This window comes from Benincasa hispida, chromosome 6 (genome assembly GCF_009727055.1).
Source record: "Benincasa hispida cultivar B227 chromosome 6, ASM972705v1, whole genome shotgun sequence".
NCBI lineage: Eukaryota > Viridiplantae > Streptophyta > Magnoliopsida > Cucurbitales > Cucurbitaceae > Benincasa > Benincasa hispida.
Genome location: NC_052354.1, coordinates 6,329,324 through 6,348,884, shown reverse-complemented (window position 1 = coordinate 6,348,884; position 19,561 = coordinate 6,329,324). Strand labels below are relative to the sequence as shown.

The 19,561-nt window shown below is 36.4% G+C and overlaps 1 protein-coding gene across 19 annotated transcripts in view; it reads right to left on the bottom strand.

The window, feature by feature from the left end:
• Nucleotides 1-4,634: 4,634 nt before the first annotated feature.
• LOC120079859 (origin of replication complex subunit 1B-like) overlaps nucleotides 4,635-19,561 on the bottom strand; it is a 94,249-nt gene continuing 79,322 nt past the window's right edge. For 17 of the 19 annotated variants that reach the window (XM_039034308.1, XM_039034294.1, XM_039034292.1 and 14 more), the window contains 2 exons: nucleotides 15,844-15,927; nucleotides 4,635-5,014 (listed from right to left, as the gene is read on the bottom strand). In XM_039034308.1, coding sequence (XP_038890236.1) covers nucleotides 4,951-5,014; nucleotides 15,844-15,927 — 148 coding nt within the window. In that variant the 3' untranslated portion in view covers nucleotides 4,635-4,950. Of the gene's footprint in view, nucleotides 5,015-15,843; nucleotides 15,928-16,198; nucleotides 16,371-17,813; nucleotides 17,890-19,561 lie in introns of those variants that run through there. The other 2 variants (XR_005482360.1, XM_039034309.1) reach the window with 2 other exon arrangements.

The window sequence follows — 19,561 nt, the reverse complement described above, 5'->3', positions numbered from 1 at the left end:
TCTTCGTTTATATTTTTATGTTTAATCTTTTTTTATTATTTTTATATTAAAATTCTAAATATTTTAGATAGCAAATTTATGTTATTATTTTTATTTAAATTAATAATAAAAAATAGATTTTTATTACAAATTTAATATAAAGTTAAAAGTTAATCAAGTTATGAAATGAAATTAAAAAAATAAAAATAAATAACAAAAAACAGTAACTTTAGCTACTGTTATATATATATATATATAAAGTATTGATAAAAATATATACGGGTGGGATCGGGGATGGAGACGAGGTAGAGATACCTTTCCTGTCCCCGATCGAGGACCCAGTTTGTGCCCTAGTTTGACCCCATCCTGGATCAAATCGAGGATTCTCTGATCAGGGTGATATCCATGGGGATCTTTGTCAACCCTACTCCCTACCGATTAGAGGAGAAAGCCAACAAGGAGACAAAGAGTCCTAAGTACCTTCCGACTCTATATTATTTGGAGAAATCGTGGCTCAAAAATGGTAAATACATATTCATCCATGTGATCCAAAATTTGATTAACCCCAAATGTCGTTATAGATATAGCGAAATCATATTTTGACAAAGCTAAATATGAAAATCAAGATCATTGCTAAATTTTTTAGCCTTCTTCAAGTTTGCACTCATGTTATCGTCCAACAATATAACTATTAATCGTATATTCAAATCTTCACAATGTAATCTTTACTAAAAATTTAGGTCCTCAGGTTTGAATTCACATCATCCCATTTGTTTGAAATCCAAATTATCTTCTTTTTCTTTTTCCGAATTTTTGGGATTAATTTATTTTTCAAACCTTTTGAAGATTAAATTAACATAACTAAGGTTCGATTTGATAACCATTTCGTTTTTTGTTTTTGGTTTTTGAAAATTAAGTTTATTTCCTCCTCATTTTTTACCATGATTTATATTTTTGTCAAGTACAATTGTTGAACTCCTAGCCAAATTTTAAAAACAAAGACAAGTTTTTAATAGTTACTTTTTCTAGTTTTCAAATTTTGGCTTAATTTTTTAAATTATTGGTAAAAAGTAGACAATAAAAGAAGAAATTTGGAGGTGAGATGTAGTGTTTATAGACTACTTTTAAAAACCAAAACCAAAAAATAAAATGGTTACCAAATGGAGTTTAAATTTTAGAATTTTTGGATTGAGTATTTTTAATTAGGTCTCTAATTCATAATTTTGAGAATTTAATATTATCTTTGGATTATTGAGAAAAGTTTTAAGACCCCAAATTTATCTCCAATGTCTCTAAAGATAGGTTTCACATCTTTTATGGTTGTTGAATTTGAGATTTACTTGGAGTCTAGTGTTGGAAAAATAGAGAAAATTTTGTGGAATAGAAATTTGCTCAATTTATGTGGTCATAAAAGAAGGAAAAGGGGGAAAAAATATTTCTTAAAAAAAAAAACGCAGGAAAATGGAAAGAAAAGAAACCCTAGACATCTTCGTCCTCTTCCTCCTCTCAACCTTCAACCTCCCATGGGCATCTCGTTCTTCGGTAACCTCAGACAATGCACAAATGCCTAGCTTTGGTGACCTATATTTGTAAGGGCGAGCAATAGGATTCGAAAAACCGAAACAACCAACTAAAGCCAACAAAACCAAAGTCAGTCGGTTGGTGACTAGGGCAAGCAATAGGACCCGAAAAATCAAAACAATCAACACCAAACCAAAGTCAATCAGTTGGTGACCTATATTTGTAAGGCAAGCAATAGGACCTCAAAAACCGACCAAATCAAAGTCAATCAGTCGGTGTGTTAATTTTAGTCGAAGTTGATTTATGTATTGACAAAATCGAAAGGTCGGTCGGCGAGCCAAAATGGATCAAACCGACCGAACCGATCAATTATATATATATATATATATAAATTTAAAAAAATGTAAAATATGATCTTTAGTATTTAATGTAGACGAAACTAGCGGTTGGTTTCCAAAGTAGGTAATCATTAGCTTTTTTTTCTTCTTTTCTTTTTTTTTTTTAAATAAAAGTAATTATATTCTTTTTTTTTTATATATATAAAAATAATAATTACCCTTTTTTATAGAGTTGTTTCCCTTCCCTATCGTGATCCCTTCATTTTTTTTTCTTTTTTAATTTTATTTGTCTTCTCTCTCCAACTTGCTAGAGACGAAATGGACATAATTGGCCAAACAATCGAGCAATCAGTTGGTATTTCTACTTTCATCAGAACCGACATGCACTGACCGAAAACATGCTGATATGTCGATTGTAAGCATCAACTTGAGCCCAAAACCAACATCGCTCGATCGATTATTGCCTCTAATTTGTTCGACCTCACCCACATGTTGATAGTGTTACCCATGGACCCATCATACCTCTTTTCCTAGAGCGTCATGATGATGAATCCCACTGATCGAACTTGTGATACAAGTACATGCTTTGTTTTAGCTTCGCAACAACATTTCTCTTCTTTTTGTTGAGCTTCGACGCCTTAGTAGACTATTATGGGTCTTTTGGACTAAAAGATATAATAAACATAAAATAAAGATATAAACAACAAGGTTGAGAAAATAACAAGGTTTCGGCCAAAGATAGCATTCATGAGCTTAGGGGAGACGATTAGTTCACGTCAAAGTCCAAATTAATGTGCTCAGCCTCGGTCAAGGGCAAGGTTGAACCCGAGCCTAACAAAGTAGCAAATGGGCATGTCCTGTGCATATCCCAATCCAAAATATCAATCTACGACCCTAGCTGAACGTGAAATAGGGCACACCCCTTGACCTGGTAGGTTATATGATTATCCTAAAGTGACTCTGAAACCCTATTAGAACAACCTAGGTCCATCACCTCCATAAATACATCATTTGAATTCCATATGGAGTAACTTATATCTTATATACAAACTCCTTAGTTTCCACACTTTTTCACTCTTTGACTTAAGTTTCAAAGTATGTGTGAAGTGTGCAAGTTTTCTCTTTTGCAAGCCACACTTTTCTCCCCTTGAAATAAATTCAGTATTGTTGTCACATGAAAATTATGTGTATTTCTCCTGTTCAGATTTTGGTATCAATAGTAATAATATTTCTCTACGTTTCACATAGTTTCAGTGTTGTCTCAAATTCTGTTTTATCTGAAACCAATTTATCCACAACTTATTGGTTCTTTATGTTATTAATTTTTCATTAGGCTTTTCATTTTGAAGTGAATTGTAGGTTCATTTGAAATCTTCTTCTTCTTTTTCCTGCTCAATACAGGTATAATACAGTGTGCTAATCATTTCGATCTAATTTAATTAATCATTTCCATCTAATTTAACTAGGTTTTTGATTCTTGTGTTATCAATTTGTCATTTTTATTTGTAGCTTAATTAGTGCCAACCTTCTAGAAGGCTTAATTATATTATGTTTTCGTTTGCTTTACATTTTAGGATGATTTGAACATTTAAAAAACAAATAATTTATAGTTGATTGTGTATTTAAAAAAAAAAAAGAAAAAGAAAACATGAATACAGGTTTTTTGGATAATTAGTATTTTTTGTTTTTTTATGTTTATTTACAATTTATCAATTTCTTTTTTCTACAAGGGTATTTTCATCATTTGGCTAGTATTACTATTTAGACATTTTTTTTTTTTGTTATTTTCACAAGTGAAACTTTAGTGTAGCCATCCTCATTATATATCGTAACATCTCGAGCTGTCATGTAAATTTAATTAATTTTTCTAAATTATTGAGTTTTATTCTATAACCAATTTTTTTTTTTTGCTTCTTGAATTATCATCACCTTTGCTTCCAAATCTTGGGTAGAGATCTAAGATTTTTTCTAACATTTTCAGATGTTATATAGACTTATTGGTGTGTTAGTAAATCTAGTAAATATATCGATTATAGACTCATTAACATCCATCTTATATAATTCATAATTATGAACAAGTATGCTAATTTTGAACTCTTTAACTTGATTTGTTCCTTCATGAGTAATTTCAAAATTGTTCCAAATTTCTTGAGCAGAAGAACACATGAATTCTATTAAATCTATCTTTCTTTAAAGTACAATACAAACAATTTATAGCTTTAGCATTAAAGTAACACTTTATACTTTTTCATTTCATTTTCATTATTCTTCTTCTAATTTAAGCCTTATCAATATTATTAATCTTTTTCATTGGTACATAGGACCTTTAGCAACAATTGGCCACAAATTATAGTCCATATATTACAAATTAATTTTCATTCTAGTTTTAATATGCATAATTTCAACCATCAAAGTAAGAAAATCTCAAAGTAGATTGACCTTCAAAAATTCTATTTACTACTAGATTTGTCATAATGCTCTGACAATAAAGATCATAAAAAAATTGAAATTTCAAGATGAACTACCTCACTCTGGTAGTAATTATTGGAAAGGTATGTCAACCCTAGAAGGGAGTAAATAGAATTTAATTAAACTTTTTTTTTTTAAAAAAAAAAGCTTAATTTAAACTAATTAGATACTTTTTAAATTTATCTAAATTAAATTAATAAACACACCAATTGATGCCAAATAATAAGATTGATAAGAAGTATGAAATAATGAATTCAATCATTCTCAACCAGCAAGAATAAGTAATATGGAGCATGCAATTAAAATTATTTGTAAAATTAACTAATATAGAGTAAGAAAAGAAAATACCATAATTTTTATAGTGGTTTGGTTAAACTCCACCTACACGTAGAATCCTATTGAACGTTGCTCAAAGCTAGTACACAATAGAAACTACATAATTTTCAACGGACAACCTCAAGGATTCTAAAAACAAGACTCCCATGGGATCAAATTAAGAGAAGTAAAAAAAACAGTAACTTCAACCTGTATTGCTTCGCTCAATTCCGAAAGGAGGGTCTAAATGTCTCATATGGGCAAAATTGAAACTGGTATATTATATGATCAAAATTGTTCCCAACAGATATTAGCAGCTAAAATAGATTTATAGATACTTAGCCAACCAAGGTATATCCTTACTGTCTTTCAGTGCAAATGAGACGTCATCACTGCATCACAATAAACAGAATTAAGTTAATTCACACTGGCGTATCGGCTATTAATTGAGATCATATATTGGTGAGGGGGAAGAATAAGTTAGGTGCAACGACAAAAATTAGGCTAGCTTTTAGTTCTAAAGATTTGGTCTAGATTTATATTTGATCGCTAAAATTTTAAAGGCGACCTTTTAGTTTTTGAAGTACAGAAAGTAGTTAGTAATGGTACTTGAGAAAAATTGGCTATCGGTTGACTTTGACAAAAAAAAAAAAAAAAAATGGCGCATGCTATGGTCCTTAGCCCCTTGGTGATGTGTACACTTTTAAATGACATGGAAGAATTTAATAATTTTATATTTAGTATTAATCAAATTAGTTTTTTTTCACTCTCCTCGTTGCCCATCCTTTATTCTTTCTCATCTTCCCCTCCATAATCATCGATCTCTACTACTACTACTTCATCCGAAACCATGTTTAACCAAATCACTACCACTTCTCTATAAATAGAAAAATTATATTCTTGTATGGACAATTTTTAATCGAAAGACTTTGAATTTTTATCTTTTGAGCTACACGTCACTACCTCTCAAGCAAAATAGACAATGACAGTTAAGTGAGAAGGAGAGGGGGAATCCAACAACAGAAATGCGACTTCTTCCAATCCTATGAAACTTCTCGAGACATCATCTTTGTCAAACTTAAATGTGTCAATTCTCATTTGGCGGGAATTTGAGGATGGTCTTGAAAACGAGTTTAGCGCTGATTTTTTAAATTATTTTATTTTCTCAATTTGTGTGGGGGTGGGGTTGAGAATTTGGGACCGGTTTTGGAAACGAGTATTGTCTAATTTGGGGGATCTAAGCAGCGTTTTAAAGAATTTTGATTGGAAAAACATGCAACAACAAGGAATCAAGAGAATAAATAAATAGTTGATTGAATCCAACAAGAGAAACATGACTTCTTCCATCCTATGAAACTTCTTGTTACTTCATCTTTGCCAAACTTAAATGTGTCACTTTCGAATTGTCGGTTATTTGAGGTTGATTTAAGAACACGAGTTTAGGACTGATTTTTTCAATGTGTTATTTCTATCTTCAATTTGTGTGGGGGTGTGGACGAGTGTGGGTGAGAAGTTAGGGCCGATTTCGAAGACAAGTATTGACGTATCCTGAAAGATAATTGGAGAGAAATCTCAAAGAATAAAACCAAACTCTTCATCATGAATAAAAAGTTAGAGAAATCTCAAAGAATAAAACCAAACTCTTCATCATGAATAAAAAGTTATTAATACAAGAAGACAATTTCTCTAATTATAAAGAATTGGAAAACAAACTAATCCTAATGGATAAAAGAAACTAATTTTATCCTATTGAACCGCCTAAAAGGATAATAGGAGAGAAATCTCAAAGAATAAAACCGAACTCTTCATTATGAATAAAAAATTATCAATATAAGAAGACAATTTCTCCATTTATAAAGAATTGGAAAGCAAACTAATCCCGATGGATAAAAGAAACTAAAATTAATCCTACTGAACCAAGGAAACTAATCATAATACTAAATAATCAAGGAAACTAATCCTAATCAAATTAATTACAGTTTTTTTTTTTTTTGAAGAAAACAACCACTTTAAAAAACAAGCTTTCCTTATTGGGACAGAAGAAAAGAGTATCATTAGAAATCGAAGATGGAATAGGGTCACCCTGTCCTTTCCCACCTCAAAAGGCTCAATGAACTTGCCATCAATGCATTTACTCACAAATCTACTGAAGACGTCCACAACTAGAAGGAAAAGAAATTAGAGGCCTCAATTTATGTTATTAGAGGCCTTAGAAAAGATTTCATCGGACATGTGGCTACAGTTGCCGACATTAGAGGCCTCGATTTATGTTATTTTTATTTTGTTATTCCAATGAACTACTCTTCCTGTTTGATTAAAAAAAAAAAAAAAAAAAACTAGAAGGAAAAGAAAGGGAAAATCAAGATCTCCCTAAGACTTCTAGTCACCACCACTTTGCCCCTAGGACTCCCAGTAAGAAAAGAGTAGCTCACGTTCCTCAAACAGCTCCACATTCACATCTGCCACTTATACCCAAAACCTTTCCTCTCTATAACCTTATCCAAAATAATTCCAATCCACGTGATCGTAGGCTTTCTAGAAATTAATCTTAAATAGCATAAATAGCACTTCTTCCTTCTTCTTTGATCTGTAATCCTCGATTGGCACATTAGCAATAAAGGACTTGATCTAAGATTTTTCTCCCAACCACCAAAGCCCCTTGCGAGTCCGTGATAGTCGACGGGAGCACCCTCTTCAGCCGATTAACCAACACTTTCGCTATGACCTTGTACACACTCGTTACGAAACTTATCGGTCACATTCTCTGTCTCCGGAATAAGACAAACGAAAGTTTTAGAAATTGAATTATTTAGGACTCCCCTTTTATAAATTTCTTGGAAAACTTTAACTAGATCCTCCTTGATCAGAACCCAATTGTCTTGATAAAAAGCCAAAGAAAACCTATCCAGACCTAAGGATTTAGAGCTGTCACACCTAAATACAACCATTTTAATCTCCTTCCTCAATGAAAGGAACATACAAACTCTCCCTGATGTAGGGGTATTTTAGTCCAACTATGTCTTATTATTGTTCTATTATTTAATTTTTATTTTAGTTTAAGTGGGACAAAGCCCCCTTTTGGGTCTACTTAAAAAGACCTAGGTTTAGAATTAATTAATTAGGTGTGTAACAACACTTTCCCTTTGGGTCTATTTAAAGGGACCTTTGTCTTCATTTTCAATATCAATAATACTCCTAATTCAAGATTGTTCCAAGAATTTCAGTCTACTTCAAGATTTGAACCCAATTTTAGCATGTAGGTCTTAGAAACTCTCCGCCGCACATAGCATTTCGTGGACCTTAGATCTCTCGTGCACAGGCCCATCGTTTCAGATCCACTGTGCACCGGAGGTTCCTTGTCGCGCAGATTATCGCATCGAAGGTTTCTCGCAGCATCATTCCGCTCGGTGCTCTTCAGATCGGTTTCAAATCTGCCGCCTCAGACCATTCCATGAAGGTTAGGTATTAGGTCGTGAAGGCATGATTTTTCGGTTCACGTTTGGTTCATACCGGTTCAATTTAAAGTCATGTTCATTTATTTGGTTCAGTTAGCCCAGTTCGACCCGGTTCAATTCCATCTTGGTCATATCACTTTGGTTTGAGTCATTTGGTTAAGTTCTTCAGTTGTTTCAGTTTTAGACTGGTTCGGTTCGGTCATTCAAATCAATTTAGCCAGCCTAGTCTTAGTTGGATTCAATCGGCCCAATTTGGTTTAGTAGACCGGTCTGGTTCAGTTTGGTTCATTGTTTAGTTCATTTTCAGTCTCTGATTTGTTTTCAACTTTGCATTTATGGATTTATGTTTCGTTTCAAATCAATTGTTCAAGGGTTCTGTTGTAGATTGCTCTATGAGGATTTTTGTTTTCAGCCTAGAAGTTCTTCGTAGGTTTTGTTATCGATCTCTCTATGAAGACCTTTGCTTCCAGCCCAGAAGTTTGTTTCCTTTCTTTGTGGGTTATGTTTCCAGCCTACACCGTGTTATCGTTCTTCATGGGTTTTTGTTTCCATCTCATATCTGCTAATTTGTTTTGGAAGTTATCTTTGCAAACTTAAATTGTTTACCAATCTACCATCTTGAGTTTGAGGGAATGTGTTAAAAGGAAATTAGGGCTTATTACTAATTATTATTTTTCTTTTTGGGTATTTTCCATTTATATATTTTATTTTAGTGGTTTCTTGATGTCTATTTATTTATCTCGTAAAAGGTTGATTATGTACTCTGATTTATTCAATAATACACTCTAAACAAAATGTCTCAGATGATGACTCGATGGTAAGTGTTAGTAGTGAAGAGCTGGATTTTAATTTGATGGAAAAAAATGTTGAGAAAAGTCCTATAATTGAGAATTATGGGAAATAGCTTAATGGCTTATGTTGAAATTATATTTTAGCCCTAAGGGCGTTTTTATCTTTTATCAGTCTAGGGTTTCTCATTATTTGGTTATTTATACTTGTTCCTGTATTGTGTACTGTATATCTGAATTAAAATAAAACTCTTATCGTGGTTTTTTCTCCCTGGTCTAGGGTTTTCCACGTAACTCTGGTGTTTTCTTTTCTTCCTTAACTTTTCAAGATGGTATCAGAGCATGGTGATGAGAACGTCACTGGAATAGAAGAGATTCAGTCATCGACTCTAGTAGGGGATGGAACTCCAAGAGAAAATTCTAACAGTGCTGAAATCAGGGCTACCGTCGACCAATATCTACGGTCATTACTTGGACCAATTCAGATCCAACCAGCCCTAATAGATCCAGCCGTCACTGCCGTCGAAGGACCCTTACCACTATCGTCGACGACTTCAACTATATTACAACCGCTGCCATCGAGAATCGACCTTCCGCCGCAAGTCCAGCCCAGATCCGCCGAGGCTTCGACGTCCTCTGTGTTCCAGCCGCCGTTTTTTTCAGATCGCTGCCCCAATTCCGCTTCAGATCTCGCCGGCGTAAACCTTCCAAGTCAGTCGTCTTCCCTTCCTCTGGTTTTTTCCCTTCCAGCGTTACCCAGCTCGTCCTACCCTCCGAACACACTCGATCTCAGTTGTCTTCACCAGGTCCAGAACCCATCGTGTCTTCCAAACCTTTAGAATACGTCCGATCTATCGGTCTACCAGAACCCACACACCGCTTGAACCAGCCAGTCCAGTCAAACCCGATCCAATTGAACACTTTACAGCAAATTCTTGTCTCCCGCTATTTGCCCTCTGGTCAGCTAGCTCCTCCCATTGGTTTTTCCACATCGACAGAAGCGATATCTTCAGGGGTCTATGGATAGAAACAACCTACAACGATTCATGGTGGGACTGTTAGTGTTCAACAGCAACTGGCCAACCTTCAGCAGCAAATTTCTACACTTGGGGCAGCCATTAGATCTTCGGCCAATCCATCAACAGATTTTTTACCAGATACATACCTGGGGGTTCCGTTATGCTTAGAAACTCCGATAACTACTTACCCTACTCTACCTTTCACAAACATTATGTATGGGTCTGTAGGCAATTCTGCAGGAATTTCCATTAGCGAAAAACTTAATGGACAGAATTATTTTTCTTGGTCACAATCTGTGAGGATGGTTCTCGAGGGGCGGCACAAGTTTGGGTATCTAACAGGGGAAATACCCAGACCAAACCCCGGGGATCCTCAGGAACGGACATGGAAGAGGGAGGATTCTCTCCTTCGCTCAATTTTAATAAATAGTATGGAGCCTCAGATCGGGAAGCCTCTTCTTTACTCAACTTCTGCTCGGGATATCTGGGAAGCTGTCCAGAAACTTTATTCGAAGAGGCAGAATGCTTCACGTCTTTATACCTTGAGAAAACAGGTGCATGAATGCAAGTAGGGGACACTCGACGTAACATCCTATTTCAATAAACTATCATTGTTGTGGCAAAAGATGGATCTATGTCGGGAAATAATTTGGAATTGTCCAGTTGACGGGGTTCAGTATTTGAAAATTGAGGAGGTTGACCGTGTTTATGATTTCCTGGTTGGCTTAAACTTGAAGTTTGATGGTGTTCGGAGTCGAATTTTGGGACAATGACCAATGTCGTCCCTGATGGAAGTTTGCTCAAAGGTCAGATTGGAAGAAGATCGAACCAACGCTATGAATGGTACAACGCCTAATACCCTGGACTCTGCTGCGTTTGGAGTCAAGTCATCGGGTTCAGAAAATGACAAATAGAATGGAAAGAACCCTCCAATTTGTGAGCATTGCAAGAAACCATGGCATACGAAAGATCAATGCTGGAAATTACATGGCCAATTTCCAAATGGCAAGCAGCGTCCTCCGAACGACAAATCTAAGTCCGGTCGCGCCTTCGTTAGTGAAGCTGTTGATGGTGCCCCTCCAGGAACGAGCTAGGTGGATCCAGGTATAGTCGGAATCAGCAATATTGCACAGTCAGGTACTCCCCATTCCTTTAGTTTCTTTGCTGAGGAAGATGAATCTTGGATCCTTGATTCCGAAGCAACGAACCATCTAACTGGATCATCTGACCAATTCCTCTCCTATTATCCAAGTACTGGAAATGAGAGAATAAGAATTGCAGATGGGTCATTTGCCCCTGTTGTAGGAAAGGGCACTTATCCCCAATTCAAGGACTGATTTTGCATAATGTCTTACATGTGCCAAAAATATTGTATAATTTGCTATCAATCAGTAAGTTAACCAGAGATTTGAACTACAAAGTTGTGTTCTCACCAGATAATGTTTTGTTTCAAGACTTGAGCTCGGGGAAGATGATTGGCACTGCCCGGCACAATAGGGGGCTCTATTTTCTTTCCGACGATGCTTTTTTTAGGAGTTTATCTAGCACTTATTTACCATCTTCTCTTACTATTTCTGAAACTGATTTCTTATTATGGCATTTTCGTCTTGGACATCCAAATTTTCATTTATGAAATATCTATTTCCCCATTTATTTCATAATGTGAATGTGTCATCTTTGTCGTGTGATGTTTGTATCCGTGCTAAGTAGCCTAGGGTGTTTTTTACCTCACAACCTACAAACCTTCCCGACCCTTCCATCTGATACATAGTGATGTTTGGGGCCCTTCGAATGTCCCAATGGTATCAGGTAAACGGTGGTTCGTTACCTTCATCGATGATCACACTCGTCTTACATGGGTGTTTCTTCTTACAGACAAGTCTGAAGTGACGACGGTCTTTCAACAGTTTTACACTACCGTCGAAACCCAATTCAATACCAAAATCGCCATTCTTCGAAGTGACAATGGGCGTGAATTTGTTAATCAGACCCTTCGTGAGTTCTTAAACTTTAAAGGAATTGTCCACCAAAATTCTTGTGCCTATACACCTCAGCAGAATAGGGTGGCCGAACGGAATAATCGCCACCTTATTGAAGTAGCCCGATCCCTCATGATACCTACATCCTTACCCTCGTATCTATGGGGGGATGTTGTTCTTACTGCAGCTCATCTCATAAATCGGATGCCCTCCCATGTGCTCAAATTCCAAACCCCCTTAGAACATTTTAAAGAATCCATCTCGTCCACTCGCCTTTTCCCTGATGTTCCTCTTAGAGTTTTTGGGTGCACTGTATTCGTCCATAATCATGGTCCTTACCAAAGTAAATTTGCTCCTAGGGCCCAAAAATGCGTCTTTGTTGGTTATCCGCTCCATCAACGGGGCTACAAGTGCTTTCAGCCTTCCTCTCGAAAGTATTTTGTCACCATGGATGTCACATTTCTGGAGGACAAGCCCTTCTTTCCCTGGTCTTCTTCAGGGGGAGACTTCGAGTGAAGAGGCTAACACTTCCACCTACTTTGTTCCCTTAGACTTGTTTCCCGAACCTATCCCTGAAACAGAAACAAATGAACCTATCCTCCCTACAAAACAAGTGCCTTGGATAACCTACACTATAGGAAGCATCTCCGAAAGGAAATAGTTCCCGAAATTGTTTCCCCTATTACTCCGCCGGAAGGTGTTTAAGAGTTAGAACCGGAACCGACTCAGGTTCAAAGTACCCCTAGTCATAATGACAATGAGTGTGTTGAAGGTGATATAGGGGACTAAGGCGAACTCAGAGATGATGACAGTGAAGTCAGGGATGATGGCAGTAATAAAGTGCCCAGTGGTGCTCAGGGGATTGAAAATGAACAACAGTTGGGTACAGATCAACAGGTTGACAAGACCAATGAGATTGAGGTTGATGCTACCTTGGATTTGTCGATAGCTCTGCGAAAAGGTACTAGGTCGTGCACCAAACACTCTATGACAAGCTTCTTGTCTTATAGTAACCTGTCTACGAGATTTATAACTTTCACCACCAGCCTGGATAATGTGATAATTCCGGGCAATGTGCACAAGGTTCTGGATATTCCTGAATGGCGAGGTGCAATTATGGAGGAAATGCGGGCCCTTGAAACTAACAAAACGTGGAATCTGGTTAGTCTTCCGAGAGGTCACAAAACAGTAGGGTGCAAGTGGGTTTTTACTGTCAAATACAAGTCAAATAGAACTCTTGACAGATATAAGGCCAGATTGGTTGCAAAAGGATTCACTCAGACATATGGAGTGGATTACCCAGAAACCTTCTCACTTGTGGCAAAACTTAACACTATTCATGTCCTCCTTTTTGTAGCTGTTAATCAAGACTAGCTTCTCCATCAGTTGGATGTGAAAAATGCATTCCTGAATGGTGAACTGGAAGAAGAGGTTTATATGAACCCACCTCCAGGTTTTGAAGCACAGTTTGGCAATCAGGTGTGCAAATTAAAAAAATCCTTGTATGGACTGAAGCAATCCCCTAGAGCTTGGTTCGATCGATTCACCACCTTTGTTAAATCTCAGGGGTTTGTTCAAGGGCATTTAGATCACACCTTGTCCACTAAGAAGTCAGCACAAGGAAAAATAGCAGTATTGATTATCTATGTTGATGATATTATACTATCAGGAGATGATTCAGCAGAAATTGACAGGTTGAAACGACGAATGGCAGATGAGTTTGAGATAAAAGATCTCGGTACCTTGAGATATTTCCTAGGAATGGAGGTAGCAAGATCAGTAGAAGGAATCTCAGTGTCTCAGAGGAAATACACACTCGATTTGTTGAAAGAGACTGGAATGACAGGGTGTAAACCTGCAGATACACCTGTAGAAGCCAACCTCAATCTGATAGAGTCAGCAGATGATGTTCCTGTAAACAAAGAGAGATATCAACGACTTGTGGGGAAACTGATATATTTGTCACATACCAAACCTGATATATCATATGCAGTTAGCTTGGTCAGTTAGTTCATACAGGCTCCGTATGAAAGACACATGGAGGCAGTCACACGGATCCTGAGGTATCTGAAGTCTTCTCCTAGAAAGGGCTTGGTTTTCAGAAAGCATGATAAAAGGTGTATCGAGGCCTACATAGATTCTGACTAGACCGATTCTGTTACAGATATGAAATCTACCTCAGGATACTATACCTTTGTGTGGGGAAACTTAGTTATCTAGAGAAGTAAGAAGTAAGGCGTCGTGGCTAGAAGCAGTGCCGAAGCCGAATACAGGGCTATGAGCTTGGGTATATACGAAGAGATTCTGTTACAGATATGAAATCTACCTCAGGATACTATACCTTTGTGTGGGGAAACTTAGTTATCTAGAGAAGTAAGAAGTAAGGCGTTGTGGCTAGAAGCAGCGTCGAAGCCGAATCCAGGGCTATGATCTTGGGTATATACGAAGAGATTTGGTTGAAGAAGGTTCTAGTAGATCTACATCAAGAAAGTCATGACCCGATGAGACTTTACTGCAATAACAAGGCTACCATTAATATTGCACACAATCCGGTTCAACATAACAGAACCAAACACGTTGAGATCGACCGACACTTCATCAAAGAAAAACTGGATAACAGTAGCATTTGCATTCCTTATGTTTCGTCCAGCCAACAAGTTGCGGATGTTCTCACCAAAGGGTTACCCAGACAGACTTTTGACACCCATGTTAGCAAGTTGGGTCTCATTGACATCTACGCCCCAACTTGAGGGAGAGTGTTGAAATTATATTTTAGCCCTAAGGGCGTTTTTGTCTTTTAATAGTCTAGGGTTTCTCATTGTTTGATTATTTATACCTGTTCCTGTATTGTGTACTATGTATCTGAATTAAAATAAAAAAACTCTTATCGTGGTTTTTTCTCCCTGGTCTAGGATTTTTCACGTAACTCTGGTGTTTTCTTTTCTTCTCTAACTTTTCAAGAGTTTATTTCAAAGTTTCAAGGAGTCTAGCAAAGGTTCTCTCCACTTTCTTCATCTCAAATCTCATCCAAATTTTCTTCTCTCATTCAAGCCTGCGGTTTACAACTCTATAAAGTCTCCAATCACCATTCTCCTTTGGTTAGGTGATTGTTTATATGATCAGATTAGAATTTTTCATGATCCTTGGTGAGGGTTGTGGAAAGGCAAATGGTCTCCTCATTATTTGGGTTGAATGTTTATTGGAATTGTTGGAGTATTTGTTTCAGCTGCAATATTAATCAAGGATGTTCGGTTTTTTGTCTTTTCTCAAGGAGTTCTTTTGACAGCACCTTTTTTTTTTTTTTTTTTTTGGGAAGAATTCTCTATTTTCAAGGCATTCCAAGAACTTCTTTCGACTGCATTAACTGTTTGGAGTTTTTCTCTTCTGTATTTCGATAGCATTTATTGAAGTTTTGTTTTCAAGAATGGATAGCTCATCTAGATGAAGAATTAGACTGAATTCAAAAGGAGAATCTTCAGTGCAAAATAAAGTACCCCAAGCGGAACATTGAAAATTTTAAGCAACTATTACAAAGCATTCTGACCCCTACTTCAAATTCTTTGGGCAACTCGATGTTATTTCTCTTGCTTGATGGGGGTCGCCTTCTTTCAAAGATGTCAAAGTTGGTGGATGGTTTCTCACTTCTCCTATTTTGGCCTCATCAGATGGTGGTTGGTTTTCTTCGTTTTAGATTTAGTGGTCTTCTGTCGAGAGCCATCTTATTTCGTTTTGGGTTGTATTTCAGTTTGCTCTACTTTTTTGGACTAGTTAGTCACGGGTTTTATTTGGTTGTATTTACATTATTTTACTTATTTTATTTCACTGTACTTTGAGTATTGGTCTCTTTCCATTTCTTCAATGAAAAGTATTGTTTGTTTTTTTTTAAAAAAATAAATAAAGATTAAATTTATTATGTAAAGGTACTAAAAAAGGTTGGCTATGTTTAGCTCACTGCAGAATGTAGCTCTAGTAAGACTAACCTTGGAAAATTAAGCTGTAACTTTTGCAACCGGTGTTTAGCCCCTGATTCACATAAAATGACTCTGCACTCACCAAGCCTACAGCTGCAAAATTAAGAATGAGAAAAAAGAAAACAACATAGTTCGTTAATATAAAATGCCAAAGCAAGGTCAGTAAATGTGACGTAATAGGATTTGGGTAATTTATTAAACTCAAGATTAGTTACCCTATCCCACATTTAATTTTCTATAAGTAGAGAATCCCTCTCTTGTATTCATTAGATTTTGATCATTTGAATAACTCTCTCATTGGTTTTACACTAATTGGTATTAGAGCTCCAAAAAACTTAGACCTAATGGCGGGAAGAAGGCCTACCGGCAGTAACCCTGTGACAACCCTCGTAAAGGCAGAGCAAACAACCGTCCTATCGCCGAAGATATCAACCCGACGCTTGCAGTCAGTCGAAAGCTCTATCGATGATATCTATTGTTTACTTGAACGCATGTCCTTGACACTCGATCAAATAGAAAACAATCTTGGTTTATCGCTGCCACGAATCGAAGAAAATCAGCCACTAATCATTGATTATCCTCAAGAAAGATAGAATCTGAATGTACAACTGCAAATTTCTCCAAGAAATGTCCAAGATTTGCCAGTGGTTATCCAAGAACGACAAAAATTTCATGATCGCCAACGACATCATCAATATAGTGATAATTCCAGCAAAGAGGATGGGTCGAGTAAAGAAGATCAAGAAAAACTAATTGGAGTTGAAGAAAATGGCTTGTGTGAGGAGGAAGATGAATTAAACTCAAAGAATTGGGAACATTCCAACCGCATAGAAGAGGAAATCACTTGTGGGAATGAAAACGACAAAAAAAACAGGAGCAACCAAATCACCAACTCTAGACGAAGGTGAAATTGGTGGTGTTGCAATCGATTGCGAAGAACCTTGGACGACAACATGTTTCAAATGGAAAAAATTTGGGTATTCTGGCGAAATCACCGACAAAGCTGAGGTGGCTGGACCAAAAGACCCGATGAAGAAGGAAGATGAAGAAGATATCGTAGATTATGAAGGAAATCATCAAAAACTCATTCACAATCCACTTGCAGTCTCCTATGCCAGATAGAAGAAGAAGAAAGCCTTGTGGCTAATGAAGGAAATTGTTGGAAGCTCGTTTTCAATCCATTTGCAGCCATAGGCAAGATGGACTACAATTAATCCGTTTAGTGGTCTCCTATGCGAGTGTATTGTTAGACCTCCAATTATTCACACATATAGGAGGTGGGGTAAAAAGGGAAAAGCACTGAAAATTACTAATGTGGAAGGAGAAGATTCGGGTAACGGGAAATAAATGGAAAGGAATAAAGGATGATTTTGGGACCACCATTCGGTTATTTTGGGGAGGAAGGAGAGACCACCGAGCTGTTATATAAGAAAGGCAGTGGAGAGGCTTTTAGACAGGGAATGTTTTAGCTGAGGTTGAGGAAGCTGAAGGAGAGGAAACCAGCCCTCTCAAATTGGCTGGGAAAATCAGGACAGTGTCTCTTAGTTACTATTTCTTTTCTATTTCTGTTATTTGTTGTTTCCAAGGTGTTTTTCTGTAATATTTCCCAAGAAAGTTCATATATAATATAATCACAAAGTATACTCTGTTTTCTGGGAAGGTTGCCATTGTTGGGTATTAGTTTTCAGGGTTGGATACCTAACAGACTCCCATGCCTTTCTTGTTCCACTAGCTAGGAGCAAATTCTCATATGTCTCTTTCATTATTACAACCTTTTTTATGTAAAAGACCAGAAGCTGGAAACTTCTTACTTTGTTTTTACTTTTGTAGTTTTACATGTATTTTATGCACATGTTTAAGATCCATAACCATTGTGATTTTTTTTTTTTTTTGGAAATGGAAACAAGCTTCTTCATTGAAATAATAAAATGAGACTAAAGCTCGAAGTACAAGAAAGAGATACAAGGAACAAAAGTAACCTAGATCAAGAGATGTATCCGAGAATCTCAACTAGGTCGACACTCCCATAGCATCCTCATCATATCTATAAACAAACTAACAAAACATTCCAAAAGAACAAACAAGCTCAACAATCAAACAGAACAATACATCTCAAGTACAATGAATTTGAGTAGCAAATAGGTGCAGCTATGGTTATGGTTGAATCTATGGTTTTTCCATGATTATCATATTGCACATAATAGACCTGCCTTTCCTGCATTTTATTTTTACTTTCATGCACTTTATTTTTCCTGCATTTTATTTTTACTTTCATTTACCTGTCTGATGTAGGGGCCTTTCAGGGTTTTCCTTATTTGTACTAATAGGTGACACGTACTTATTTCCATAACTCTTTAGTTCTACCGTGTGTTGAAGTCCTTTGTAAGCTGCTGGTTAATATTTGTCCAACATCCTCTCTTAGTTAGCCAGCCTATATATAAAAGCGATTTCATTGTATTTCATTACAACTTTAATAAAATCCTTTCCCCCAAGAATTGATTCTTTCTCTGATTCCCCTATTCTTTCCGATCACGTCTCCTCTATCTATCCACCACATTTCTCCATTCCTCATCTCACAGTCATGGAAATCAAGAGCTGCAACATTGATGACTACTACTTTTGTATCTGGCAAGAAGATATCGGTTTTGCTATAGAAAACTTCATAAGAAAGCAGACACTCATAATCTCTTTACAGGTGGTGCAGTGACTGGAAAAGAACTACAGGAACTATTGAAGGATCAAATCCATGATTTCTTCTCTAAAAAGTACAAGATGGAGCAAGGAATCATTAATCTGGCCAAATTTCAATCAAAAGCAGGGTGGTTCATGGATCTAGCAGTCTGGCTCCTCAGGTGAAAGAAGAAACATCCATATTCCAGCGAGTATGAATACAAGAGTCTGGCAATCCTTTGCTTCAATGGTGAACGAAAGTTTACAAACTCTGAATAATCGACCTCATGGGGCCTCTAGCCTTGAAGATCAAAAACTTAACAGGCCCATCAGAATACGAACTTATGCTGACATTGTGAATGACAACAAAGCTACAAGAACTCAGATGGAATCTGAACATCCAGAGGTTCTTCATGATTCTTCCTCTTTCTGGATTTCAAAGGAAAAAGAAATGCTACTTATCTCAGTTCATTGCTAGTTGTGACAAGATTGATAGAATATTATTCTTGGTCAGATGTTAAAGATACTTCAGAAGATTTTTTTTGAAGTATCTATATCAATTAACCCATGTTTTGATGATAAAGCCTCAATTAGGTTTAATCAGGAGATTGATCCAGAGCATTTAGATGGCAAATGGAACGAATATGGAAGAATGCATTTGAAGATTGAACCTTGGTAAAAAAAGCTTCATTCTCTTCCAAGCTTTGTCAAATGTTATGGAGGATGGATATCAATCAAGAACCTTCCATTGGTTTTTTGGAAAAATTCTGTGTTTGAAGCAACTGTTCTTCACTTAGGAGGCCTTGTGCAGATTTCATCAAAAACTTTAAATGGTTTAGAATGCCTCTTCAGCGTATATCAAGATTGAAAATAACCTTTGTGGATATTCCAGCCTAATTAAGTATTGAAGATTCTTTGTTGGGAAAATTTGATATTCATTTTGAAAGCTTGGAACCTTTGATCTTCAAGAATAATATCCCAGTCAAAAAAAGAAGTTTTTCAGCTGATGACTTTCCAAATTCTATGGATATCATTCGAATTAAAGAGACCATGCTTG